At 45.7% G+C, this 27,755-nt stretch overlaps 1 protein-coding gene across 1 annotated transcript in view; it reads right to left on the bottom strand.

Annotated features, from left to right (window-relative positions):
* The window catches only part of LOC115145389 (solute carrier family 22 member 23), a 31,528-nt gene extending 4,163 nt beyond the window's left edge, over window positions 1-27,365 (bottom strand). The window contains exons 1-7 of the mRNA XM_029686916.2: window positions 26,314-27,365; window positions 24,089-24,192; window positions 23,534-23,688; window positions 14,767-14,953; window positions 5,465-5,592; window positions 2,921-3,023; window positions 1,411-1,637 (exon numbers count right to left, since the gene is read on the bottom strand). Coding sequence (XP_029542776.1) covers window positions 1,411-1,637; window positions 2,921-3,023; window positions 5,465-5,592; window positions 14,767-14,953; window positions 23,534-23,688; window positions 24,089-24,192; window positions 26,314-26,751 — 1,342 coding nt within the window. The 5' untranslated portion in view covers window positions 26,752-27,365. The remainder of the gene's footprint in view (window positions 1-1,410; window positions 1,638-2,920; window positions 3,024-5,464; window positions 5,593-14,766; window positions 14,954-23,533; window positions 23,689-24,088; window positions 24,193-26,313) is intronic.
* Window positions 27,366-27,755: the final 390 nt, after the last annotated feature.

The raw sequence follows: 27,755 nt of genomic DNA, 5'->3' as shown, positions 1-27,755 counted from the left end.
GGTGGGGGAAGAAAAACAGTGAAAATGAGTACAGCCATGAGAGAATCTCATGATTTTTCTGACCGATACAGATCTGATATGAGGACAACAGAGGCAATGATCCGGAAAAGGGCATTCTAGTAGTGACTCCTAAGGATCACTGAAATAACTCCATTATCAGAGTATGTCCTTTGTGTGTAACAGGTTCGGGATATAATGAGATGTTGTGGCTTTGTAATTTCCATGTAAACAACTCTTTGTGGATGATGACTATGAGGGGGATGCCCACATTGCTCACTCATTAACCTCTTGAACCTCTGGGGGCAGTATTTCATTTTTGGATGAAAAACGTTCCCGTTTTAAACAAGATATTTTGTCACGAAAAGATGCTCGACTATGCATATAATTGACAGCTTTGGAAAGAAAACACTCTGACGTTTCCAAAACTGCAAAGATATTGTCTGTGAGTGCCACAGAACTAATGCTACAGGCGAAACCAAGATGAAACTTCAAACAGGAAGTGAGCCAGATTTTTGAGGCGCTGTGTTCCAATGTCTCCTTATATGGCTGTGAATGCACTAGGAACGAGCCTACACTTTCTGTCATTTCCCCAAGGTGTCTGCAGCATTGTGACGTATTTGTAGGCATATCATTGGAAGATTGACCATAAGAGACTACATTTAGAAATTCGTGCGTATTCTCCAGCAGCATGTATTTTCCCATTTGATTCAGAGGAGAAACCAAACTGCCACGAATGACTTATCATTGAATAGATATGTGAAAAACACATTGATGATTGATTCTAAACAACGTTTGCCATGTTTCTGTCGATATTATGGAGTTAATTTGGAAAAAAGTTCGGCGTTTTGATGACTGAATTTTCGGGGTTTTTTCTTAGCCAAAGGTGATGAACAAAACGGAGCGATTTCTCCTACACAGATAATCTTTTGGGAAAAACTGAACATTTGCTATCTAACTGAGAGTCTCCTCATTGAAAACATCCGAAGTTCTTCAAAGGTAAATGATTTTATTTGAATGCTTTTCTTGTTTTTGTGAAAATGTTGCCTGCTGAATGCTAGGCTTAATGCTATGCTAGCTATCAATATTCTTACACAAATGCTTGTGTAGTATTGGTTGAAAAGCATTTTTTGAAAATCTGAGATGACAGTGTTGTTAACAAAAGGCCAATATATTTATTTCATTTGCGATTTTCATGAATAGTTAACGTTGCGTTATGGTAATGAGCTTGAGGCTTTAATTACACTCCCGGATACGGGATTGCTCGTCGCAACAGGTTAAAACCACTGACAAAACGTGGGCTTTCAAAGGCCGGCGGTTGACCTAAATGTTTATTTCTTGGACATCGAATGTCCGTGTGTGTGTGTGTTTCACGTGTGTTGAATGCACAACACATGTCTGTACTCTACTCACAGTTTAGCAGGCCCAGCTGCAGCAGTGATGCCAGGGCGGTGATGATCATGAAGGTGAGGAGTCCGCCCCGACGTCCCATGAACGCCACGGCCGGGCACAGCGCCAGGCAGGTTGCTACGGCGATGCCGGCCATGGTGTAGTAGTCGGCATTGAACATGGCCGACACAGGGGCCTCTGGGTCCATCATACTGCGGGCAAAACAGTGGTGGATACCGTACCCCGTCAACCTACAGAGATACACACATAAACACATTATTGGTAAGAGCAGAACAGTGGTGGATACCGTACCCCGTCAACCTACAGAGATACACACATAAACACATTATTGGTAAGAGCAGAACAGTGGTGGATACCGTACCCCGTCAACCTACAGAGATACACACATAAACACATTATTGGTAAGAGCAAAACAGTGGTGGATACAGTACCCCGTCAATCTACAGAGATACACACATAAACACATTATTGGTAAGAGCCTAACAGTGGTGGATACCGTACCCCGTCAACCTACAGATACACACATAAACACCCCGTCAACCAGCAGAGTGAGACACATGTAGCGGAGGTGAGTGGGATTGACGCTAGTGCGATGAAGTAACTTAATTAAAATCAGTGTCACCCTCCTCTTGGTCTCAGGGTTATGACATTGGTTTTCCAAGTGGGAGACCCGGGTTCAGATCCTACCAGTTACACACACACACACACCATCAGTACTAGAAGCGAGACGCTGGTACGGAGCCTTGTCTTATAGGATCAGGGCACAAATAATAACATAACGATAATCACTCATTTTACTCTTTATTTAACCATCTTACATGTACAACTTTATTTGCTAATCGGAAATTGTGAATAACTCACCACAGGTTAATGAGAAGGGTGAGCTTGAAAGGATGCACATAACTCTGCAATGTTGGGTTGTGTTGGAGAGAGTCTGTCTTAAATCATTTTCCACACACAGTCTGTGCCTTGTATTTAGTTTTCATGCTAGTGAGGGCCGAGAATCCATTCTCACATAGGTACGTGGTTGCAAAGGGCATCAGTTCCTTAGCAGGAACATCGGGGTCATCAATTCCTCCACTATGTCTCCCTGTCATGGCTTTTGCTCCATCAGTACAGATACCAACATTAGCAGCAGCTACATTTGGCTACTTACGGACCGTTAGTGGAATTCCCGCGAGAGAGTAACGGTTAATGTGATTGGATGTTAATTGTTTGACGAGGCTACCTGTATTTGACATTGTGCTGTTATTTCCCTGAACACTAGATGGTTTAATTTTATTTTTGGCAGTGAAACGAGGCTACTCAGGCGAGGGAGAAAAAAAAATCACTCAAATGTTGGAAAATATTAATGGACTGTTTGAAAATGTGAAGGGAAAAAAAGTACACTTGTTTGTATTTTATTTGGCGGACCCTCGATGGCAGTTTGGGAATACCTGGTCTACACTAATTGTTTGCCAAGAAAAACAAGATTTGACTTGATGCACACACAGAGAGAGAAAGAGAGACTTACGAGTTGACACAGAGCACCACGAGGTTCTTCCAAAAGTTTCTGGTGCTGGTCATCTTGATGATGCAGGTCCTCTTTGGCTTCTTATGCAGCTCACGTTCCAGTTCTGGTGGTGAGACACAACATGCTGTAAGACCTTCCCACTGGCAGGGCAATACACACGCGCACACACACACACACACACACACAAACACACACCACACACACACACACACAGAGCCACCCAGCAGGAAATCCACACCACACAGACTCTTTAGTAATGTTCTTCTGTGGATGGATGTGTGTGTATGAGATCTGAAATAAAACACTTTATTTTACCTATTAATCTGCTCCCAGCTTTAAAATATTTTATCAGATTTTACATCTGCGTGTGTGTCTGGGATTAAGCTGTGCAGATTATTTCATCAAATGTAACTAGAGTCCTGCAGTTGCGCGTGTTAAAATGAATGTGTACGTGTGTGTCACTGTGTCTGAATGACTGAATCCATTACACACATTTCATAACTGAAATCAGAGTCCTGCTGCTGTTGTGACCTGTTTAAAGTCAGTTAGGATCAACAGTTTATTTTAAGAATGTGAAATGTCAGAATAATAGCAGAGAAAATTATTTATTTAAGCTTCACATCACATTCCCAGTGGGTCAGAAGTTTACATACACTCAATTTTTATTTGGTAGCATTACCTTTAATTGTTTAATTTGGGTCAAACGTTTCGGGTAGCCTTCCACAAGCTTCTCACAATAAGTTGGGTGAATTTTGGCCCATTCCTCCTGACAAGGCTGGTGTAACTGAGTCAGGTTTGTAGGCCTCCTTGCTCGCACACGCTTTTTCAGTTCTGCCCGCACATTTTCTATGGGATTGAGGTCAGGGCTTTGTGATGGCCACTCCAATACCTTGACTTTGTTGTCCTTAAGCCATTTTGCCACAACTTTGGAAGTATGCTTGTGGTCATTGTCCATTTGGAAGACCCATTTGCGACCAAGCTTTAACTTCCTGACTGATGTCTTGAGATGTTGCTTCAGTATATGCACATAATTTTCCATCCTCATGATGCCATCTATTTTGTGAAGTGCACCAGTTCCTCCTGCAGCAAAGCACCCCCACAACATGATGCTGCCACCCCTGTGCTTCACGGTTGGGATGGTGTTCTTCGGCTTGCAAGCCTCCCCCTTTTCCCTCCAAACATAACGATGGTCATTATGGCCAAACAGTTCTATTTTTGTTTCATCAGACCAGACATTTCTCCAAAAAGTACGATCTTTGTCCCCATGTGCAGTTGCAAACCTTAGTCTGGCTTTTTTATGGCGGTTTTGGAGCAGTGGCTTTTTCCTTGCTGAGCGGCCTTTCAGGTTATGTCGATATAGGTCTCGTTTTACTGTGGCTATAGATACTTTTGTTCCTGTTTCCTCCAGCAACTTCACAAGGACCTTTGCTGCCGTTCTGGGATTGTTTTGTACTTTTCGCACCAAAGTACGTTCATCTCTAGGAGACAGAACTCATCTCCTTCCTGAGCTGTATGACGGCTGCCTGGTCCCATAGTGTTTATACTTGCATACTATTGTTTGTACAGATGAACGTGGTACCTTCAGGCATTAGGAAATTGCTCCCAAGGATGAACCGGACTTGTGGAGGTCTACATTGTTTTTGTTCTGAGGTCTTGGCTGATTTCTTTTGATTTTTCCATGATGTCAAGCAAAGAGGCACTGAGTTTGAAAGTAGGCCTTGAAATACATCCACAGGTACACCTCCAATTGACTCAAATTATGTCAATTAGCCTATCAGAAGCTTCTAAAGCCATGACATCATTTTGTGGAATTTTCCAAGCTGTTTAAAGGCACAGTCATCTTTGTGTATGTAAACTTCTGACCCACTGGAATTGTGATACAGTGAATTATAAGTGAAATAATCTGTCTGTAAACAATTGTTTGAAAAATGACTTGTGTCATGCACAAAGTAGACTTGCCAAAACTATAGTTTGTTAACAAGAAATTTGTGGAGTGGTTGAAAAACAAGTTTTTATGACCCCAACCTAAGTGTATACTTCCGACTTCAACTGTATATTCTGCATGGCCAGCTACAAACCAGAGGTGTGTGTAGACACTGATGGAATACGTGTGGTTCTGTTTAACTCAGGGTTTTTCCTGCCTCTCCAGATCCCCTCGTTCTCTCCACCTCTCCCATCTGTGTATCATCACCTACCACGTCTCTATCTCTCCATCTCTCTTCTTTCTCTCTACTTCTCCATATCCCCTCGTTCTCTCCACCTCTCTTCTTTCTCTCTACTTCTCCATATCCCCTCGTTCTCTCCACCTCTCTTCTTTCTCTCTACTTCTCCATATCCCCTCGTTCTCTCCACCTCTCTTCTTTCTCTCTACTTCTCCATATCCCCTCGTTCTCTCCACCTCTCTTCTTTCTCTCTACTTCTCCATATCCCCTCGTTCTCTCCACCTCTCCCATCTGTGTATCATCACCTACCACGTCTCTATCTCTCCATCTCTCTTCTTTTTCGATGTCTGTCTACATTTCCCTGTCTCTCCATCTTCCTCACCTGCTAGAATACCGCTGGGTTCAGTTGTCATGTCGACCTGGTTCTTCCTGGCGATGCGGAGCATCATGGCTTTAGAGCAGCCGTAGTGCTGGGTGGCCAGGAGCCAACGCAGGGACTCTGGGAAGATCCTACAGAGAGAAGAGGAAGAGGGGGGGAGTAAACATGAGAAAGAGAGAGAGAGAGAATGACAGAAGGAAAGTGAGAGAAAGATCGTATTGTCTGAGACTGCAGTGTGCAGTGTACTGTTCAAGCCAAAACCTGGTCCTGATGAGCAAGTCTTTATAGGCTAGTGGCAAAGGTCCAGTAGAAGTAGAACAATACACGACCATGTATTTTCACATCACAAATGTCTCCCATTTATGAAATGGATGGTTGTGTCCAAATATTTTACTGCAAAAGTGGTTTAATTGATAGATATTGTGCCACAACCCCTACATTCAAAAAGGTGCAGAATAATGCCTGGCTGGAGAGGGGAAGGACAAAGATATTATCTGTGAGTGCCCCAGAACTGATCTTACAGGCGAAACCATGATGAAACTTCAAACAGGAAATGAGCAGGATTTTTGAGGCTCTGTTTTTCATTGTCTCCTTATATGGCTGTGAAAGCGCCACGAATGAGCCTGCCCTTTCTATCGTTTCTCCAAGTTGTCTGCAGCATTGTGACGTATTTGTAGGCATATCATTGGAAGATTGGCCATAAGAGACTACATTTGCCAGGGGGCCGTCCGGTGTCTTTTGTCTAAATTGGTGCGCAATTGTCAGTAACACTCATTTTACCATGGGATACAGAAGCAGAAGCACACTTCCAGGAACGATACATCATTGAAGAGATATGTAGAAAAACACCTTGAGGATTGGTTCTAAACAACGTTTGCCATGTTTCAGTCGATATTATGGAGTTAATTTGGAAAAAAGTTCGGCGTTTGGATAACTGAATTTTCGTTTTTTTTTGGTAGCCAAACATGACGCACCAAACGGACCGATTTCTCCTGCACAAATAATCTTTCAGAAGAACTGAACATTTGCTATCTAACTGAGTCTCCTCATTGAAAACATCCGAAGTTCTTCAAAGGTAAATGATTTATTGAATGTTTTTGCTGGTTTTTGTGAAAATGTTGCCTGCTAATGCTAACGCTAAATGCTAATGCTAAATGCTAATGCTAAATGCTAGTTTGGTATGGTAGAGAAGCATATTTTTGAAAATTTGAGATGACAGTGTTGTTAACAAAAGGCTAAGCATGAGAGCTAGCATATTGATTTAATTTCATTTGCGATTTTCATCAATAGTTAACGTTGCGTTATGGTAATGGGCTTGAGGCTGTAGTCATGATACCGGATCCGGGTTGGCTCAACGCAAGAAGTTAACTTTGACAAATGAATGTTGCCATGCCAAGCAGTCTGTTGCCCTTTCTTCCCTGAACAAAAATATAAACGCAACATGTAAAGTGTTGGTCCCATGTTTCATGAGCTGAAATAAAAGATTGAAGAAATGTTCCATACACACAAAAAGCTTATTTCTCTCAAATTTTGTGCACACATTTTACATCCCTGTTTGTGAGTATTTCTCCTTTGCCAAGATAATCCATCCACCTGACAGATGTGGCATATCAAGAAGCTGATCATTACTTGTGCTGGGGACAATAAAAGGTGCAGTTTTGTCACACAACACAATGCCACAGGTGTCTCAAGTTTTGAGGGAGCGTACAATTGGCATACTGACTGCAGGAATGTCCACCAGAGCTGTTGCTAGAAAATTGAATGTTAATTTCTCTACCATAAGCCGCTTCCAATGTCGTTTTTAGACAATTTGGCAGTATGTCCAACTAGCTTTAAAACCGCAGACCACGTGTATGGCATTGTGTGGGCGAGTGGTTTGCTGATGTCAAGGTTGTGTACAGAGTGCTCCGTGGTGGCAGTGGGGTTATGGTATGGGAAGGCATAAGCTACAGGCAACAAACACAATTGCATTTTATCAATGGCAATTTGAATGCACAGAAATCCCGTAACGAGATCCTGAGACCATTTGTTTTTAAGATATCTGTGACCAACAGATGCATATCTGTATTCCCAGTCATGTGAAATCCATAGATTAGGGCCTAATGAATGTATTTAAATGGACTGATTTCCACATACTGTAACATTAAAATCTTTAAAATGGTTGCGTTCATATTTTTGTTCAGTACATACCCAGACAAACGTGTTTTGAGTGTACTTCTGGCATATTGGATTTCCAACCAAGTTGAATTGCACAGAAATAGTACTGAGTTAAGGTCATAAGAACAGGACACAAATCTGAAAGCTTTCTATATACAGATGATTTACCCACCATTTAATGCTAATGTGGCAGCCATATTGGATTTTGGGTGCCATATTGGGTTAGTCAAATCTAGGGAGCCCCCCTAATGTACACGAGGAAATTTGAACTGAAAAGAAAATGACTGTTTTCAGTGTCTGAGCCCACTTGTTTTTCTTAGAGCCGATTATACCCGTTGCAAGACCCACTGGTTGATGCTTATTTATTAAAACCTCTTAGGCCTCATTGCCCCGTATCTGAGATATCTACTGCAGCCCTTATCTTCCACATACAACACCCGTTCTGCCAGTCACATTCTGTTAATGATCCCTAAATGTCCTTGTTTTATAAAGAAAAAAAATGGTCCATTAAATTAATGTAAAATTAATCAGAAATACAGTGTAGACATTGTTAAAACTTCTTAGGGATTGGCCCCTTTTTCCTCAATTTCTGCCTGAATGACATGCCAAACTAAACTGCCTGCAACTCCGGGCCTGAAGCCAGGATATGCATATAATTGGTACCATTGGAAAGAAAGCACTTTGAAGTTTGTAGACATGTTAAAATAATATAGGAGAATATAACACAATAGATATGGTAGGAGAAAATCAAAAGAAAAACGAACCGGAATTGCAAGAGAAAGGTCATATTGTAAAATAGCTCCCTGGATGCAATTCCTATGGCTTCCACAGGGTGTCAGCAGTCTATGTTCAAGGTTTCAGGCTTGTAACTTCAAAAACGAATAAGAAATTACAGTTTTTGTATGAGGACACAGTCTTGGAAATCCGTGTTTTTGGCAAAGTTGCGCACCTGCTAAAATCTTTTCCTTTTGAACATACTTCTTTCCGAAATAAATATTATAGTTTGATTACATTTTAGGGTGTCTGAGGAGTAAATAGAAACGTATTTTGACTTGTTGGAGTAGATTTTCGGCCCGTAACACTCACTTCCGTCATCATGAAGTGCTTTGAGAGACAAGTCAAGGACCATATCACCTCCACCCTACCTGACACCCTAGACCCATTCCAATTTGCATACCGCCCCATTAGGTCCACAGACGACAGTCACACTGCCCTCACCCATCTGGACAAGAGGAATACCTATGTAGGAATGCTGTTCATCGACTACAGCTCAGCATTTAACACCATAGTACCCTCCAAACATGTCATTAAGCTCGAGACCCTGGGTCTCGACCCCGCCCTGTGCAACTGGGTCCTGGACTTCCTGGCGGGCCTCCCCCAGGTGGTGAGGGTAGGAAACAACATCTCCACCCTGCTGATCCTCAACACTGTAGCCCCACAAGGGTGCGTTCTCAGCCCTCTCCTGTACTCCCTGTTCACCCACGACTGCGTGGCATTGCACACCTCCAACTCAATCATCAAGTTTGCAGACGACACCACAGTGGTAGGCTTGATTACCAACAATGACGAGACGGCCTACAGGGAGGAGGTGAGGGCCCTCGGAGTGTGGTGTCAGGAAAATAGCCTCACACTCAACGTCAACAAAACAAAGGAGATGATCGTGGACTTCAGGAAACAGCAGAGGGAGCAGCCCCCTATCCACATTGACGGGACAGTAGTGGAGAAGGTGGAAAGTTTTAAGTTCCTCAGTGTACACATCACGGACAAACTGAAATGGTCCACCCACACAGACAGAGTGGTGAAGAAGGCGCAGCAGCGCCTCTTCAACCTCAGGAGGCTGAAGAAATTCGGCCTGTCACCAAAAACACTCAAACTTCTACAGATGCACAATCGAGAGCATCCTGTCAGGCTGTATCACCGCCTGGTACGGCAACTGCTCCACCCACAACCGTAAGGCTCTCCAGAGGGGAGTGAGGTCTGCACAACGGATCGCCGGGGGCAAACTACCTGCCCTCCAGGACACCTACACCACCCGATGTTACAGGAAGGCCATAAAGATCATCAAGGACGACAACCACCCGAGCCACTGCCTGTTCACCCCGCTATCATCCAGAAGGTGAGGTCAGTACAGGTGCATCAAAGTGGGGACAGAGAGACTGAAAAACAGCTTCTATCAGACTGGCCATCAGACTGTTCCATCACTAACTTTGAGTGGCTGCTGCCAACATACTGACTCATCTCTAGCCACTTTTTATAATGAACAATGTATGTATTAAATGTATCACTAGCCACTTTAAACAATGCCACATTATATAATGTTTACATACCCTACATTACTAATCTCATTTGTATATTCTGTATTCTATACCATCTACTACATCTTGCCTATGCCGTTCGGACATCGCTCATTCATTAATCTTTATGTACATATTCTTATTAATTCCTTTACACTTGTGTGTATAAGGTAGTTGTTGTGAAATTGTTAGATTACTTGTTAGATATTACTGCATGGCCGGAACTAGAAGCACAAGCATTTCGCTACACTTGCATTAACATCTGCTAACCATGTGTATGTGACAAATACAATTTGATTTGACTACTCTCTTCACAGAACATCGCAAACTGGCTCTTGCCGGAATAGAAAAGGGAGTGGGAGGCCCCGGTGCACAACTGAGCAAGAGGGCAAGTACATTAGAGGGTCTAGTTTGAGAAACAGACGCCTCACAAGTCCTCAACTGGCAGCTTCATTAAATAGTACCCACAAAACACCAGTATCAATATCAACAGTGAAGAGGCGACTTCGGGATGCTGGCCTTCTTGGCAGAGTTGCAAAGAAAAAGCCAAGTCTCAGACTGGCCAATAAAAAGAAAAGATTAAGATGGGCAAAAGAACACAGACACTGGACAGAGAAAGATTGGAAGAAAGTGTTATGGACAGACAAATCTAAGTTTGAGGTGTTCGGATCACAAAGAAGAACATTTGTGAGGCGCAGAAAAAAATAAAAGATGCTGGAGGAGTGCTTGATGGGATGATCTGGGGGTGCTTGATGGGATGGTCTGGGGGTGCTTGATGGGATGATCTGGGGGTGCTTGATGGGATGATCTGGGGGTGCTTGATGGGATGGTCTGGGGTGCTTGATGGGATGATCTGGGGGTGCTTGATGGGATGGTCTGGGGGTGCTTGATGGGATGGTCTGGGGGTGCTTGATGGGATGATCTGGGGGTGCTTGATGGGATGATCTGGGGTGCTTGATGGGATGATCTGGGGGTGCTTGATGGGATGATCTGGGGGTGCTTGATGGGATGGTCTGGGGTGCTTGATGGGATGATCTGGGGGTGCTTGATGGGATGATCTGGGGGTGCTTGATGGGATGGTCTGGGGGTGCTTGATGGGATGATCTGGGGTGCTTGATGGGATGGTCTGGGGGTGCTTGATGGGATGGTCTGGGGGTGCTTGATGGGATGATCTGGGGGTGCTTGATGGGATGGTCTGGGGGTGCTTGATGGGATGGTCTGGGGTGCTTGATGGGATGGTCTGGGGGTGCTTGATGGGATGGTCTGGGGGTGCTTGATGGGATGGTCTGGGGGTGCTTGATGGGATGGTCTGGGGGTGCTTGATGGGATGGTCTGGGGGTGCTTGATGGGATGGTCTGGGGGTGCTTGATGGGATGGTCTGGGGGTGCTTGATGGGATGATCTGGGGGTGCTTGATGGGATGGTCTGGGGGTGCTTGATGGGATGGTCTGGGGGTGCTTGATGGGATGGTCTGGGGGTGCTTGATGGGATGATCTGGGGTGCTTGATGGGATGGTCTGGGGGTGCTTGATGGGATGGTCTGGGGGTGCTTGATGGGATGGTCTGGGGGTGCTTGATGGGATGATCTGGGGGTGCTTGATGGGATGGTCTGGGGGTGCTTGATGGGATGGTCTGGGGGTGCTTGATGGGATGATCTGGGGTGCTTGATGGGATGGTCTGGGGTGCTTGATGGGATGATCTGGGGGTGCTTGATGGGATGGTCTGGGGGTGCTTGATGGGATGGTCTGGGGGTGCTTGATGGGATGGTCTGGGGGTGCTTGATGGGATGATCTGGGGGTGCTTGATGGGATGGTCTGGGGGTGCTTGATGGGATGGTCTGGGGGTGCTTGATGGGATGGTCTGGGGTGCTTGATGGGATGGTCTGGGGTGCTTGATGGGATGGTCTGGGGGTGCTTGATGGGATGGTCTGGGGGTGCTTGATGGGATGATCTGGGGGTGCTTGATGGGATGGTCTGGGGGTGCTTGATGGGATGGTCTGGGGGTGCTTGATGGGATGGTCTGGGGTGCTTGATGGGATGATCTGGGGTGCTTGATGGGATGGTCTGGGGTGCTTGATGGGATGGTCTGGGGGTGCTTGATGGGATGATCTGGGGTGCTTGATGGGATGGTCTGGGGGTGCTTGATGGGATGATCTGGGGGTGCTTGATGGGATGATCTGGGGGTGCTTGATGGGATGGTCTGGGGGTGCTTGATGGGATGGTCTGGGGGTGCTTGATGGGATGGTCTGGGGTGCTTGATGGGATGGTCTGGGGGTGCTTGATGGGATGATCTGGGGGTGCTTGATGGGATGGTCTGGGGGTGCTTGATGGGATGGTCTGGGGGTGCTTGATGGGATGATCTGGGGGTGCTTGATGGGATGGTCTGGGGGTGCTTGATGGGATGGTCTGGGGGTGCTTGATGGGATGATCTGGGGGTGCTTGATGGGATGGTCTGGGGGTGCTTGATGGGATGGTCTGGGGGTGCTTGATGGGATGATCTGGGGGTGCTTTGGTGGTGGTAAAGTGGGAGATTTGTACAGGGTAAAAGGGATCTTGAAGAAGGAAGGATATCACTCCATTTTGCAACGCCATGACATACCCTGTGTTGGAGCCAATTTCCTCCTACAACAGGACAATGACCCAAATCACAGCTCCAAACTATGCAAGAACTATTCAGGGAAGAAGCAGTCAGCTGGTATTCTGTCTATAATGGAGTGGCCAGCACAGTCACCGGATCTCAACCCTATTGAGCTGCTGTGGGAGCAGTAAGAAGTGACCGTAAGAAGTGCCCATCAAGCCAATCCAACTTGTGGGTGGTGCTTCAGGAAGCAGGGGGTGATATATCTTCAGATCACCTCAACAAATTGACAACTAGAAGCCAAAGGTCTGCAAGGCTGTAATTGCTGCAAATGGATGATTATTTGACGAAAGCAAAGTTTGAAGGACACAATTATTATTTCAATTAAAAATCTTTATTAAAAACCTTGTCAATGTCTTGATTATATTTTGCAACTCATTTCATGTCTGTTTTCATGGAAAACAATGTCATTTCTAAGTGTCCCCAAACTCCCGCAGGAAGCCTTTTGCCTTTTGGTAGGCCGTCATTGTAAAGTTGCCTAGTTAAATAAAGGTTACATTTTTTTTTTTATTAAAATTTGATCACAATAGCCACAACTTTAAGAAAACGTAAACTTACGTATTTTTGTCAGGACCATACAACAGTGAATGAGAGCAACTTTAACTTGGAATGTTGCCTATTAATCTGCTACCAAAAAGTAAAGCTTGCATTCATCATAAATATTCATAGATATATATTTACGCCTATTATATCTCTGTGTTTACAGGTTTATATTTCCAAGATGCATTAAGATATCCTAATGCTGTTTTTTGTTAATGTAGTGTATTGTATTTCACATTTGAGCAATGTCAGAGCTTGCAATATTGGGTTACATGAGTTTATGTGGCCAATCCCCTCTCCAGCCAGGCATTATTCTGCACCTTTTGAGTTTAAGGGGTGTGTCACAATATCTATCAATTTAACCACTTTAGCAGTCAAAGAAATGTACACAACCATCCATTTTATAAATGGAGACATAAGAAAACATGGTTGTGTTTTGTTCTACCTTGGGTAGGGCTATCCTTTTTGAGGACTGGCCACTAGCCTATTAATTATCCTCTAACCCCACAGCATGGTGGAATCCCTGGGATTTTCTCGTTCGAGCAAAAGTCTGTCCTCCGTCCTCTTTGCTTCGTCCTCTCCTCTCTCTTCTGAGTGGTCGAGGAGAGTGTCAATTAGTTAGTAGGCAAACAGAAGAGGGTCCTCCCCTCCTCGATAGCCACCTTCCATCAAGGATAGACTACTCATGTGTATCATACCAATGAATAGTTTGGAAATCTGCTACACTCTGAATCAGCTTTGGTTTTGTCAAAGGAGAAAAACATGCACACGTTTAAAAACAATATGCAACTTATTGTTTTATCTATGAACTGTCTTGCATTACCAACAAAGAATGTTTTTAAGCACTTGACACATTTATTTTAGGTAATTTGCTTAATGAATCGAGAGTGGAGTGGAAAAGTCTCATTTGAAGAAAACGCATTTCCAACCACATTCACTCTTCTCGGTTAACTTAGATTTTTTTTTAAAAGGAGTTCGAGAGGGGACGGAGGAGAGAGGACGCATGACCCCTCAGTGTGCTGAGCTACTTCATGAGTGGGAGGAGCCCCTCCCTAAGTGGGTGTGGCAATCCCCTCAGTGTGCTGAGCTACTTCATGAGTGGGAGGAGCCCCTCCCTAAGTGGGTGTGGCAATCCCCTCAGTGTGCTGAGCTACTTCATGAGTGGGAGGAGCCACTTCCTAAGTGGGTGTGGCAATCCCCTCAGTGGGAAGGACTCCATGGTACATCTAATTTCAACCTCTAACTCTAGGATGATTGTCTCAACAGAATGGTGGTAACATGTAAGACATTTGGGCGGGGCTCTTTACCAGACGTAGGGCAGCATCAGGACGTTCCTCAGTGGGAAGGACTCTAATTTCAACCTCTAACTCTAGGATGATTGTCTCAACAGAATGGTGGTAACATGTAAGACATTTGGGCGGGGCTCTTTACCAGACGTAGGGCAGCATCAGGACGTTCCTCAGTGGGAAGGACTCTAATTTCAACCTCTAACTCTAGGATGATTGTCTCAACAGAATGGTGGTAACATGTAAGACATTTGGGCGGGGCTCTTTACCAGACGTAGGGCAGCATCAGGACGTTCCTCAGTGGGAAGGACTCTAATTTCAACCTCTAACTCTAGGATGATTGTCTCAACAGAATGGTGGTAACATGTAAGACATTTGGGCGGGGCTCTTTACCAGACGTAGGGCAGCATCAGGATGAAGGGGCAAATGATCATGATCTGCAGGACCTGCCAGTCATCCTGGTCCGGCCAATCACGACACAGAGCCGCCACCCCGGGCATCACCAGCTGACCGCCCACCATGAGGAAACTGGCCACCATGGTCATGGAAAAACGCCAGCCTGGCAGGCACAGCTCAATCCCTATGGGGGAGGGGGTGAGGAGAGAGAGAGAGGGGAGAGAAGTTAGACATATAGCCACCATGGCCATGGAGAAATGCCAGCTTGGCAGGCACAGCCCAATCTCCATAGAGAGAGAGAGGGAGCGGGACAGAAGTTACAGCCAGATAAATTGGGCGGGTTCAGTGAGTTCAGTCTCGGAGCTTTTTGTATGTTTTTGCTATTAAGGGCTTTTCCTCCTACTGAGACAAACCTAGCTGAGCCCAATTCAAACTGTACTGAGCTGTCCTGGTTACAAATCCACCATTGTTGCTGAAACAGTGCTGAAAAGGACAATGTGGGGGGATAAGAACAGTTCTGTTCGGGTAGCCGCGATAGTGTGAAAGGGGTAGGGTATAATGGCATACATTACTGAGGTATAGTGCTGTAGCTCTCTGATGTAGCTTATGGTGTTCAACCTACAGCTCATTCCCTCAATTAATAATTGAATACCTATCTGTGTCACAAAATTCCCTCAGAAGCCGGCAGTTAACCAACCAGTTAACAACCAGTTAAGAACCGGTGAACCATGAGCTCGCCTTTCTGTCAGAAATCCACACTATGGCCATTCTCAAGGGTTCAGTCAGTTCAGTCAGTGAGCCATTTCACAGTCACCGCCCATCTCTTCCCTGATTGGCCTGTCATCTCATCCCTCTACCGGCTACAGACCAGATGGTCCACTCCAGATGGCAAGGTCTATTTAAATGCGCCCAGTAGGGGGTTTAGGAGAGGGGGGGGGGGCTCTATGCTGTATGCTCACTAACCAGGGCCCATGTAATGTCACTTCCCATAGCAGAGATGACAGAGAGGAGGGAGAAAGGAAAGAATGCCAAGGTTGCAGAACACAAATAAGCCCCTCTCTTAAGAGGAGAGGAGAACTTCCTCCATTCATCAGCTCGATCACTGGTTGAATAATAATAAACCAGAGAGAGAGAGAGAAATTGGTTAGGCCTATTCTCATTTGGGCAAAAGTCTGTCCTCCCTCCTCCGTGACCCGGAAACCAATAAGTGGTTGAGGAGTGTGTCAATTAGTTAGTAGGCAAACGGAAGATGGTTCACCCCTCCTCGATAGCCTCCTTTTGGCAAGGAAGCACAAGTGTATCCTACCGTGGAAGTGTTTTGATCCACACCCTCTTTGAACCAGCTGTTGTATTGTCAGAGGAGAAATGCATGCACACATTTCAAAACGAAATGCTACTTTTTTTTTATCACATTACATATTTGTGGAGAAGAAGCTTCTCATTTCATACAAGAGCATTTTCATCCATGTTCACTCTCCTTGTCACCTCTCATCGATTACCTTTGACCTTTTCAAAAGGAGGCGAGAGTGGACCCAGGAGTTTAATTGAGAAAATGCCATAGAGACTGAAAAGGGGGGAGAAGTGTATTGCAGCAGGGGAATATCTCCTCTTCCTCCTCCCCCTGTCATTTTCTCTCTCTAACTACACTAGGGAGGAGAGCTAGGAGTCAGCTGATACCTGAAGATTGAGAACACCCACTCCTCTCCCCTGGAGCCCAAACACAAAGTTCTCTCTCTCGCTCTCTCTTTCTGTGTGTGTGTGATGAAAGTCTGCCCACTCAGCACAGCCCCCTCTGTTCAAACAGAATCAGACCCAGAGCCCAAGTCCAAACCACCTCCTCATTAGACAGATACTGTAGCAGTCTGTATGACACTAGTTTCATGTACTGCTCACAATAAAGATGTCTCTAGAAGAGCCTGGTATATATAATTACTTGCTAAATATAGCAGTAACCCCTGCTGCCTCCCCAAAAATGTAACCCCTTAGGGAGGTGTCATTATTTCAATTTGTATTTATATATAAAAAAAATCTTTATCTTTAACTGTTTATTGTTGGAAAAGTAAGTAAGCATTTCACTGTTTTTCACGAAGCATGTGACAAATACAATTTAATATGGCACAAACACACACACACAAACACACAGCACTGTGAGTCAGGCAGGGACTTTTGTTCCAGCTTAAAGGGAGAAAGACTCCTCTTGTGTCGATTACCTCACTGACCCCCCTTCTCTCCTTCCTCTCCTCCCCTCCTCTCCTAATCTCCTCTGCTCTCCCTCCCCTCCTCTGCTCTTCCCAAAGCTGATCCCTCTCTCTTCCTCCCTCCCCCACTTCTCTCTTCTCAGCTGAAGTGGCTCTACCCTCAAAAGCTCCCACTCCCACCCTGTCCTCTTCCCCCACCCCCTGTCCTTGTTCCCCTCCTACTCCTTTCACAAGGAGGCAAACAAAAAGAATAAGGCGGAAATTGATCACCTGCAGAGAGAAGAGAGAGAGATACCTATGAAAATACTTCCACCCTGCTACCATACAGCGGGTAAATGCAAGCATTCCCATGACTGTGTTTCAAAAACCCAACGTCTACCTGGCCCACCACTCAACCCTGGACTTGCACAGCCTCTATGACCAGGTCCTCCTCTACAAAGCAGCAGTGTTCACCTTCGCCTAGGCCCTAAAGACATCTGCATGCTTCCCAGCCGAAACAGTTGTGCATATATTATATTAAACTCCGGAGAGGTTTCTTTGGGTTGTTCGGGTACACACATGTTTTTCTGGAGGCAAGCCGAAGTTCGGAGCCGAAGTGTTTGCCCCTCCGTCGGTAATTGGTCAAAAGTAGGGATTTTTCAATAGAGTCTTTCTTGATAGACGACTTGTTTTCATGCACATTTTTTTAGTGAAAAATACTGCACCAAACATCTTAGTTAAAGCTCTAAAGCAAAAACTTTAAAATGAATGACTTATTTAGTAAATAATGTTTCTGCTACCGTCTCTTATGACCAAAAAGAGCTTCTGGATATCAGAACAGTGATTACTCACCCGGACAAAGATTTTTTCATTAAGTCTGACGCTAAGAATGTACTGCTGCTCGCGGACCAGGCCCAAATCCCAGCAGATCCAGGTGCCATTTGAGAATTTGTTGGCGAATTCGCCTCTACCATCTGTCCTATTGACCAACGTGCAATCACTGGAGAATAAACTGGATGAGCGCCGTTTGAGACTATCCTACCAACGGGACATTAATAACTGTAATATCTTATGTTTCACCTAGTCGTGGCTGAATGACGACATGATAATATTCAGCTCGCTGGGTTTTCTGTGCATCGATAAGACAGAACAGCTACCTCCGGTAGGGCGAGGGATGGTGGTGTGTGTCTATTTGTCAATAACAGCTGGTGCGCAATCTCTGATACTAAGGAAGTCTTGAGGTTTTGCTCACCCGAGGTAGATTAGCTCATGATAAGCTGTAGACCACAATATCTATATTTTTCGTAGCTGTCTATTTACCACCACAAACCGATGCTGGCACTAAGACCGCACTCAACGAGCTGCATAAGGCCATAAGCAAAGAAGAAAATGCTCATCCAGATGCGGCACTCCTTGAAGCCGGAGAATTTAACACAGGAAAACTCTAGACCACCTTTACTCCATACAGAAATACATACAAAGCTCTGCCTAGCCCTCCATTTGGCAAATCTGACCATAATTCTATCCTCTTGATTCCTGCTTACAAGCAAAAACTAAAGCAGGAATTACCAGTGACTCGCTCAATATGGAAGTGGTCAGGTGACACAGATGCTAAGCTACAGAACTGTTTTGCAGCACAGACTGGAAAATGTTCCAGGATTCATCCGATGGCACTGAGGAGTATATCACATCAGTTACCGGCTTCATCAATAAGTGCATCGATGACGTCGTCCCCACAGTGACCATACGTACATATCCTAACCAAAAGCCATGGATTACTGTCAACATTCGCATTGAGCTAAAGGCTGGAGCTGTCGCTTTCAAGGAGCGGGACACTAATCCAGACACTTATAAGAAATCCCGCTATGCCCTCAAACAAACCATCAAACAGGCAAAAAGCGTCAATACAGGACTAAGATTGAATCCTACTAATTAAGGATTACAAAGGGAAACACAGCCGTGAGCTGCCCAGTGACGCAATCCTACCAGACGAGCTAAATGCCTTCTATGCTCGCTTCGATGCCAGCAACACTGAAGTATGCATGAGAGCACCAGCTGTTCCGGAAGACTGTGTGCTCATGTAGCCTATGCGAGTAAGACCTTTAAACAGGTCAACATTCACAAGGTCGCGGGGACAGACGGATTAGCAGGACGTGTACTCCGCATGCGCGGACCAGCTGATAAGTGTCTTCACTGACATTTTCAACCTCTCCCTGAAACGAGGCTGTAATACCTACATGCTTCAAGCAGAGCCCCATAGTCCCTGTGCCCAAGAACACCAAGGTAACCTGCCTAAATGACTACCGCCAGTAGCACTCACATCTGTAGGCATGAAGTGCTTTAAAAGGCTGGTCATGGCTCACATCAACACCATCATCCCAGAAACTCTGGACCCACTCCAATTCACATACCGCCCCAACAGATCCACAGATGATGCAATCTAAATTGCGCTCCACACTGCCCTCTCTCACCTGGAAAAAAGGAACACCTATGTAAGAATGCTGTTCATTGACTACAGCGCTGCGTTCAACACCATAGTGCCAACAAAGCTCATCACTAAGCTAAGGACCTTGGGACTAAACACCTCCCTCTGCAACTGGATCTTGTACTTCCTGACGGGCCGCCCCCAGGTGGTAAGGGTAGGCAACAACAAATCTGCCACACTGATCATCAACACGGGGGCTCCTCGGGTGCGTGCTTAGTCGCCTCCCTGTCATCATTGACTTCGCGGCCAAGCATGACTCCAATACGATCATTACGTTTGCCCATGACACCACGGTGGTAGGCCTGATCACTGTCAACGACGAGACAGCCTATAGGGAGGAAGTCAGAGAACTGTCAGTGTGGTGCCAGGACCACAACCTCTCACTCAATGTGAGCAAGACAAAGGAGCTGATCGTAGACTACATGAAAAGGCGGGCCGAATAGGCCCCCATTAACATCAATGGGGCTGTAGTGGAGCAGGTCGAGAGTTTTCAAGTTCCTTGGTGTCCACGTCACTAACGAACTATCATGGTCCAAACACACTAAAGACAGTCGTGAAGACGGCACGACAAAATATTTTTACTCCTCAGGAGACTGAAAAGATTTGGCATGGATCCCCAAATCATCAAAAAGTTCTACAGCTGCACCATTGAGAGCATACTGACTGGTTCCATCACCACCTGGTATGGCAACTGCTTGGCATCTGACCGTAAGGCGCTATAGAGTACATCACTGGGGCCAAGCTTCCCGCAATCCAGAACCTATATAATAGGCGGAGTCAGAGGAAAGCCCATAGAATTGTCAGAGACTCCAGTCACCCAAGTCATAGACTGTTTTCTCTGCTACCACACGGCAAGCGGTACCGGAGCGCCAAGTCATAGACTGTTTTCTCTGCCACCACACGGCAAGCGGTACCGGAGCACCAAGTCATAGACTGTTTTCTCTGCCACCACACGGCAAGCGGTACCGGAGCGCCAAGTCATAGACTGTTTTCTCTGCCACCACACGGCAAGCGGTACCGGAGCGCCAAGTCATAGACTGTTTTCTCTGCCACCTCACGGCAAGCCGTACCGGAGCGCCAAGTCATAGACTGTTTTCTCTGCTACAACACGGCAAGCGGTACTGGAGCGCCAAGTCATAGACTGTTTTCTCTGCTACCACACGGCAAGCCGTACCGGAGCGCCAAGTCATAGACTGTTTTCTCTGCCACCTCACGGCAAGCCGTACCGGAGCGCCAAGTCATAGACTGTTTTCTCTGCTACAACACGGCAAGCGGTACTGGAGCGCCAAGTCATAGAATGTTTTCTCTGCCACTACACGGCAAGCGGTACCGGAGCGCCAAGTCATAGACTGTTTTCTCTGCCACCTCACGGCAAGCCGTACCGGAGCGCCAAGTCATAGACTGTTTTCTCTGCTACAACACGGCAAGCGGTACCGGAGCGCCAAGTCATAGACTGTTTTCTCTGCCACCACACGGCAAGCGGTACCGGAGCGCCAAGTCATAGACTGTTTTCTCTGCCACCTCACGGCAAGCCGTACCGGAGCGCCAAGTCATAGACTGTTTTCTCAGCTACAACACGGCAAGCGGTACTGGAGCGCCAAGTCATAGACTGTTTTCTCTGCTACCACACGGCAAGCCGTACCGGAGCGCCAAGTCATAGACTGTTTTCTCTGCCACCTCACGGCAAGCCGTACCGGAGCGCCAAGTCATAGACTGTTTTCTCTGCTACAACACGGCAAGCGGTACTGGAGCGCCAAGTCATAGACTGTTTTCTCTGCCACCGCACGGCAAGCCGTACCGGAGCGCCAAGTCTCGGACCAAAAAAGGCTCCTTTTTCTTGTATCTCATGGTTTGAGATTCCTTTAGGGGCCTTTTGGCAAACTCCAACCGGGCTGTTATGTGCCTTTTACTGAGGAGTGTCTTCCGTTTGGCCACTCTACCATAAAGGCCTGATTGGTGCAGTGCTGCAGAGATGGTTGTCCGTCTGGTTGTCCTTCTGGAAGGTTCTCCCATCTCCACAGAGGAACTCTGGAGCTCTGTCAGAGTGACCATCGGGTTCTTGGTCACCTCCCTTACCAAGGCCTTTCTCACCCAATTGCTCAATTTGACCCGGCGGCCAGCTCTAGGAAGAGTCTCGGTGGTTCCAAACTTCTTCCATTTAAGAATGATGGAGGCCACTGTGTTCTTTGGGACCTTCAATGCTGCAAAAATGTTTTGGTACCATTCCCCAGATATGTGCCTCGACATAATCCTGTCTCGGAGCTCTACGGGCAATTCCTTCGACCTCATGGCTTGGTTTTTGCTCTGACATGCACTGTCAACTGTGGGACCTTATATAGACAGGTGTGTGCCTTTCCAAATCATGTCCAATCACTTGAATTTACCACAGGTGGACTGCAAGTTGCAGAAACATCTAAAAGATGATCAATGGAAACAAGATGCACATGAGTTCATTTTGAGTCTCATAGCAAAGGGTCTGAATACTTTTTAAACTAGGGTATTTCTGTTAATGATCTGTAATACTTTTGTAAAAATGTCAATATAACTGTTTTTGCCATGTCATTGTGGTGTATTGTATGTAGATTACTGAGTTTTTAAAAATATTATTTTTACTCTTTACTCAAGGCTGTAATCGCTGCCGAAGGTGCTTCAACAAAGCACTGAGTAAAGGGTCTGAATACTTATGTAAATGTGATATTTCTGGGGAGTTTTATATACATTTACAAACACTTCTAAAAACTATTTTTGCTTTGTCATTATGGGGTATTGTGTGTACATTGACGAGGGGGACATTTTTTAAATCCATTTTAGAATAAGGCTGTAACGTAACAAAATGTGGAAAAAAAGTCTATGTGTCTGAATACTTTCCCCCGAAGGCACAGTATGTCCTACAAACACATGCTTAGTACTGTTAGAAGAACTGTGGAGCCGGTGATAAGAGTCTGAGATACAGCCGGTCCAAAGAAACCTAAAATGTACTTATTTCTTTATCCCCATTTTACTGTTCATAAAAAAGTTTGATTTGTACCTTTTTGCAACTTGCCTTCATTTTTTGTCTCTCCTTGATGTAAATATATATCCAATATATATATATATATATATATATATATATATAATATCCAATTCACAGTTTGTCCACTAGATATCAGTAGGAGATCCTATGATGTTGAGAAGTTGCTAACTCTAAGATTTGAATAACATTTCCAAAAAGACAAGGGCTGTAAAAGCTTTCAAATTATATGTAACTTTCTATCTTCTTGCAGGGCCCAAACAAGAGTTTAAAAGGTTAAGAAATGCTGATATTAGAGAAAGAACCTGATCAGGTGAAAAAAATGTGATGGCAGAGTTTTTAGCAGAAGTCATGATGGAGGGGGAAAAAACGCTTTGTCAGCCTCCCTTCTAGTATGGCCTGGTATCAATGACCTCACACACACACACACACACACACACACACACACACACACACACACACACACCAATCTAAAGACAGCATCCACTTTGCGAATGCGAGGCTACACATTCACAAACACATGCATAGTACGCAACAAAATGATTTAAACTAGAAATCCTATATTCAAAACCATCTTCCCAAGACCACCTTCATAGACCCCCCTAGCCCCAACCTCAAACTGACTGACTAATCTCTCTGGTGATAAAAGGCCTAGGGGGCAAAGGGAGATGAGTGGGGGGTTGGAGGTTAGGTGGTATATGGTGTAGTAGGATAGAATCCCAGGCATCACTGTAGATAAAGGACAAGATAGACAACACTGATGTCCCCATCAAGGGGTGGGGTGTCAGTATGCCAGACTTTGTCAAGGTCCCCCCCCATCAAAGACCATTAAGTGATAGTTCATGCTAGTCATCTTATTCATGCTGTGCATTTAATCGAATTAGACATTGTTAATGCCTTCTCAGAGCCCATTGAGGTTTAAAACTCATTTACACCCCCCCAGTCTATGAGGACCTTCTTGAACAAGGGACCAACCAAGCTCTAATTTACCAAAGCACATCTATCAATCTGATACAGGTAGGAAACAGGAAGCAGAACGTCTAGAGCAGGAAGTATGAAGTAGATACCAGGAAGTGGAGGTGCCCTACTTACTCAGTATGTAGAGGGAGAGAGTGAGGCCAGCTAGACAGAAACCCTCAAAGAAACGCAGTGTGCTGAACATAGTCACGTTGAAGGAGAACGCTACGCTCAAACCAAACACCAACATGAACAGCACCGAGACGATCAGAACAGGTTGACGACCGAACCTGAGAGAGAGGGGGGAGACGGCGGGAGAGAGAGAGAGAGGGGGGCAGACATAGAGAGAGAGAGGGAGGCAGACATAGAGAGAGAGAGGGGGGCAGACAGAGAAACAGAGCGAAAGTGAGAGAAGTGGCGTGAAATGGAAGTGGAGAGGAAGAAATTAGTATTTTGGTCTGGAAGAGAACATTCCGATCCTCTACAGTCTGTTTGGTTCAGAGGTCAGCAGGTCATTGGGTCAGAGTTGTGAACCAGTTATTCTATAGCCTCTATTGCCTACAGACAACCTCAACACGGAGAGCAGTGGGTGTTTCAACACGAGACGATGCTCTATTCTGAGATGTATGGGAGAAGGGGATGCAGCCACAGATGTGAAATGAAAGAAGGGGACAGTGCAGAGTAGTGTACCAGTCGGCTACGACTCCCATCACCAGGTAGCCGAAGATAGATCCCACTAGGAAAGAGAACTTAGCGATGTGAACCTTCCAGGCTGAATCACACACCAAGTTCCACTGCAGAGAGAGAGAGAGAGAGAGAGAGGAAATTAAATATATTGTTAACAATATGAAATAATATATCAAACATCCTTATTGGTTATGAGTATTTTGTATCACCTTTTACCCCCGACCCCTCTTATAATTCCACTAGTTCCTAATGCAACAAAAATCGATATTTTTCACGGTCAATTTATTTGGTGGTGAAAGAAAGAGAGGGACAAACATACACCATATATCTATCAACAGCATTATATCCTACAGCAAACACCACAACGGGAAGAGTAATGAGTCATTCGTTAGAGAATAGAGAAAAAAGAACTAAAAGATCCCTATGCACAATTTGGTTGGAGTTTTTTTTACCCTGAGAACCTGTGTGCAGATGGAAGGCACAGACAGCACAGAGTGGTGTGATTTATCAACACTGTCTGTCTCTCTCTCTCTCTAATTCTCCCTTTGTCTCTCACACACTCTTTCTCTATCTCTTCCTATCCCTTGCTCTCTCTCTCTCCCTCCCTCCCTTTTTTTCTTTCCCTCTGTTATGCTCTGAATGTGTTGATTATTCATGAAGGGCGATTTGGAGTTTTGAGTGTACAAACATGTTGTAATCTCATGTGTACCATTCAAACATGCCCCAGAAGGAAACCAGAGATTGTGTGTGTGTGCGTGCGAGAATGATATATGAAATTATAGATTGAGAGTGAGATTGAGAGTGAGATAGCTTTAGTGTGTATATCCATGTCTCGGACCTGGTCTTGTTTGAAGTCACAAAGAGCCTGTCTGTGTTCATGAGTATCAGATATTAAGAACATCTATGTTTTGTGTCAATGCACACAATGGTATAGTTAATTTAAAACAGCTTTTGGGAACAGTGGCCTGTGAAGGTGTGTGTGGGGGGGGTATGTGGTGTGTGTCTGTGTCTGTGCTTACTTTCAATGTGTGCATTTTGGTGTGTGTGTGATGTCAAGCAGCTGTTAGTGAAAGAGTATGGCTGTTTAACAGTGACTCACACCCTGCTGAGCCCCCAGCTTTGTTCCAGAGGAGAGGGAGTGAGAGAAGAGGAGGGGGAGAGGAATGGAGGGAAAGATAGAGGGAGGGAGGGACAGAGAGAGAGAAGAGGAGGGTGAGAGGAATGGAGGGAAAGAGGGAGGGAGGGACAGAGAGAGAGAAGAGAGGGATAGAGAGTTGGAGGAAGAAATGGAAGAGAGAGAGAGAGAGCAGGATGGGAGAGGGAGCAGAGAGAGGGATGATAAAGAGCGATACAGGGATGGAGAGAGATGAAGAGAAAGAGAGAGATGGAGATAGATGGAGGGGGAGAGGAAAGAGAGGAGAGAGCGGGAGGGAAGGAGAGAGAGAGAGGGAAAGAGAGAAAGAGGATAAGAAGGAAAGAGAGATGATTATTGGGTATGAGTGATAAGTCTGCAGTGGCCTGGGCAGAAAGACACAGTCTGTAATAGGTGTATCTAATGGCTATTTAAACTCAGCATTATCAGAGAAAGCAGATGTCTGGCACTGTACACACACACACACACACACACACACACACACACACACAGTAAAACACCCATAAAGGATCACACACACTAACAACACACACACACTGAAACCTTATCTCATAGAAGTTTAAGATTCAATTGGTTGTTTTGTCAAACCTGCTCATATGCTGGTTCATGTGTTGGGGTAACAAGAGACAGCGTACACCTACTCTTCTTCTATGATGGCTCGCAGAATAATCACATTCCCTGCTCTCATTAGCACCACAGAGGCTACACTGCCACATATATCACGTTAAACACTGAATAACTAAATTAGCTTGCATGGATAATTATACTCCAGAGTGCAGTGTGTTTTTGATCATGCCAATTCAGGTCACAGGATAAATTAAAGTGGTTTGAAAATGAGTTACTGTGTGCTCTGAGAGCAAACTGTGATCTGTTTTACAGTAGGCCTATGGCACAGAATGGAACACTGGACCGAGTGCATGCGCTGTCCATGGTGCTGGGTAGGCTACATTTCCTATACATCCGCCCTATAGTTGCATAGGATGCAGTGTTGCTGATTCTGATGATTAGGCCTATTATGTATTTTCAGACGCAGAAATCATCAGAGGGAAGGTATGGTATATGGAGCACACGTTACCTTGGTAACCACGTTCTGACTGAGTCCCGTCTGCAGCTCGAGTGTCCACTCCTTGCACTCGCACTCCATGCCGCCGCTGTAAGGCACGGGCTTAACAATGTCTCCGTTCGTGGCGGTCACCGGTAACTTTGAAAAACCAACGGTCCAATTACTTCCGTTAACAAGAGGCTGCACGCACGTGCCTTTTGGTTGCGCCAAAAGGAAATAATCCGAAAACTGGCTAAATCCGATAAATAAAGCCGGTATCCACGTCAGAACAACGAGCTGTTTTTGGTGTTTCCCAAATCCCCCGAGAGACGGTAGTACCGAGCCGTCGACGTGCGGCAGGAGCCTAGGTGCCTGTGTCTGCTCCAGCGGCATGAAGCCGTTCTCCGGTGGCGGTTGTTCCCGGTCCTGTGGCTGCGCCTCCGCCACCGGCCGCTCTGGTCCCGCTGCCATCTATACAACAAAGAGGTGCCAAACCCCACAGCCAAACTCCGGGCGCTCTGCTGCCCTGTCCACACCGCTCTGCGTAAACCCTTTGTTACAAAGGAAACCCCGAGCGCAGGCAGACCAATCTTGTGTGTCCAACAAAGACGCATAGAATGAGGTCTGGCAGATTATTGAGCGGTTGGTCATCTCACCATGGTGCTCCGGTTAGAATGGGCCGACCGAATAACAGTTTCAGGTGGTGCCTGGGTCTCAGGGGGAAGCCGAGGTGAGGACACAGGCAAGGTGGTGGCTCGGAGAGGCCGGCATGCTTACCATGTGCTTTGTGTTCCAACCAGGTATAGCATCCATGTGGCGCTAACACACAGGCAAAGAGGTGTGGGTGACCGATCAGTCTAAACTCGAGGCTGCACATCTGCTAGCCCCTCCACGCGCTCCACAGGTAACACACCTGTCCAATCCTTGACCCTTCGCAGGTATTGTGGTGGTGGTAGTCATTGCTCCAGTTTACAGACAAAGCCAACCGTTATCCTACATCTCGTCCGGCTCTCAAACAATAAGAGATCACCGTTTGATTTCCATGAACAGGTAGCCTATTTCTCTATTCGCCTGGGTCTCCAGTCCTGAACGATCCCACACCCAGTCTCTGAGATAGAATCAAGCCCCGCCCGCCCTGGTCGTGCACCGCGCTGTGATTGGTCAGGGTTTACGGGGCGATTGCACCACTCACGCGCAATTGGGCATCGGCGCCGTAACCCAGGCCTACCAAACTGCAACAAAGATCTCCTTTGTTTAGCGCATGTCCCATTTCCCATAAAATAATCAAATGAGCTTATGCGAAATACTACAATTACTGTGTATTGTCGATGAGGGTAGATTAACTGAAGATGTGTTGGAAGCTATAATGATTTGTGTCAACTAAAGCGAGCGAGGGGCTCCCAATCACAGTCTACCGAGCCCCCCATATGGCTCAGTTGATTATAATATCCATGTCAGAATGTCTGACTCAGAAA

Source organism: Oncorhynchus nerka, linkage group LG17 (assembly GCF_034236695.1).
Source record: "Oncorhynchus nerka isolate Pitt River linkage group LG17, Oner_Uvic_2.0, whole genome shotgun sequence".
Lineage (NCBI taxonomy): Eukaryota > Metazoa > Chordata > Actinopteri > Salmoniformes > Salmonidae > Oncorhynchus > Oncorhynchus nerka.
This window is presented reverse-complemented; position numbering and strand designations above follow the sequence as displayed.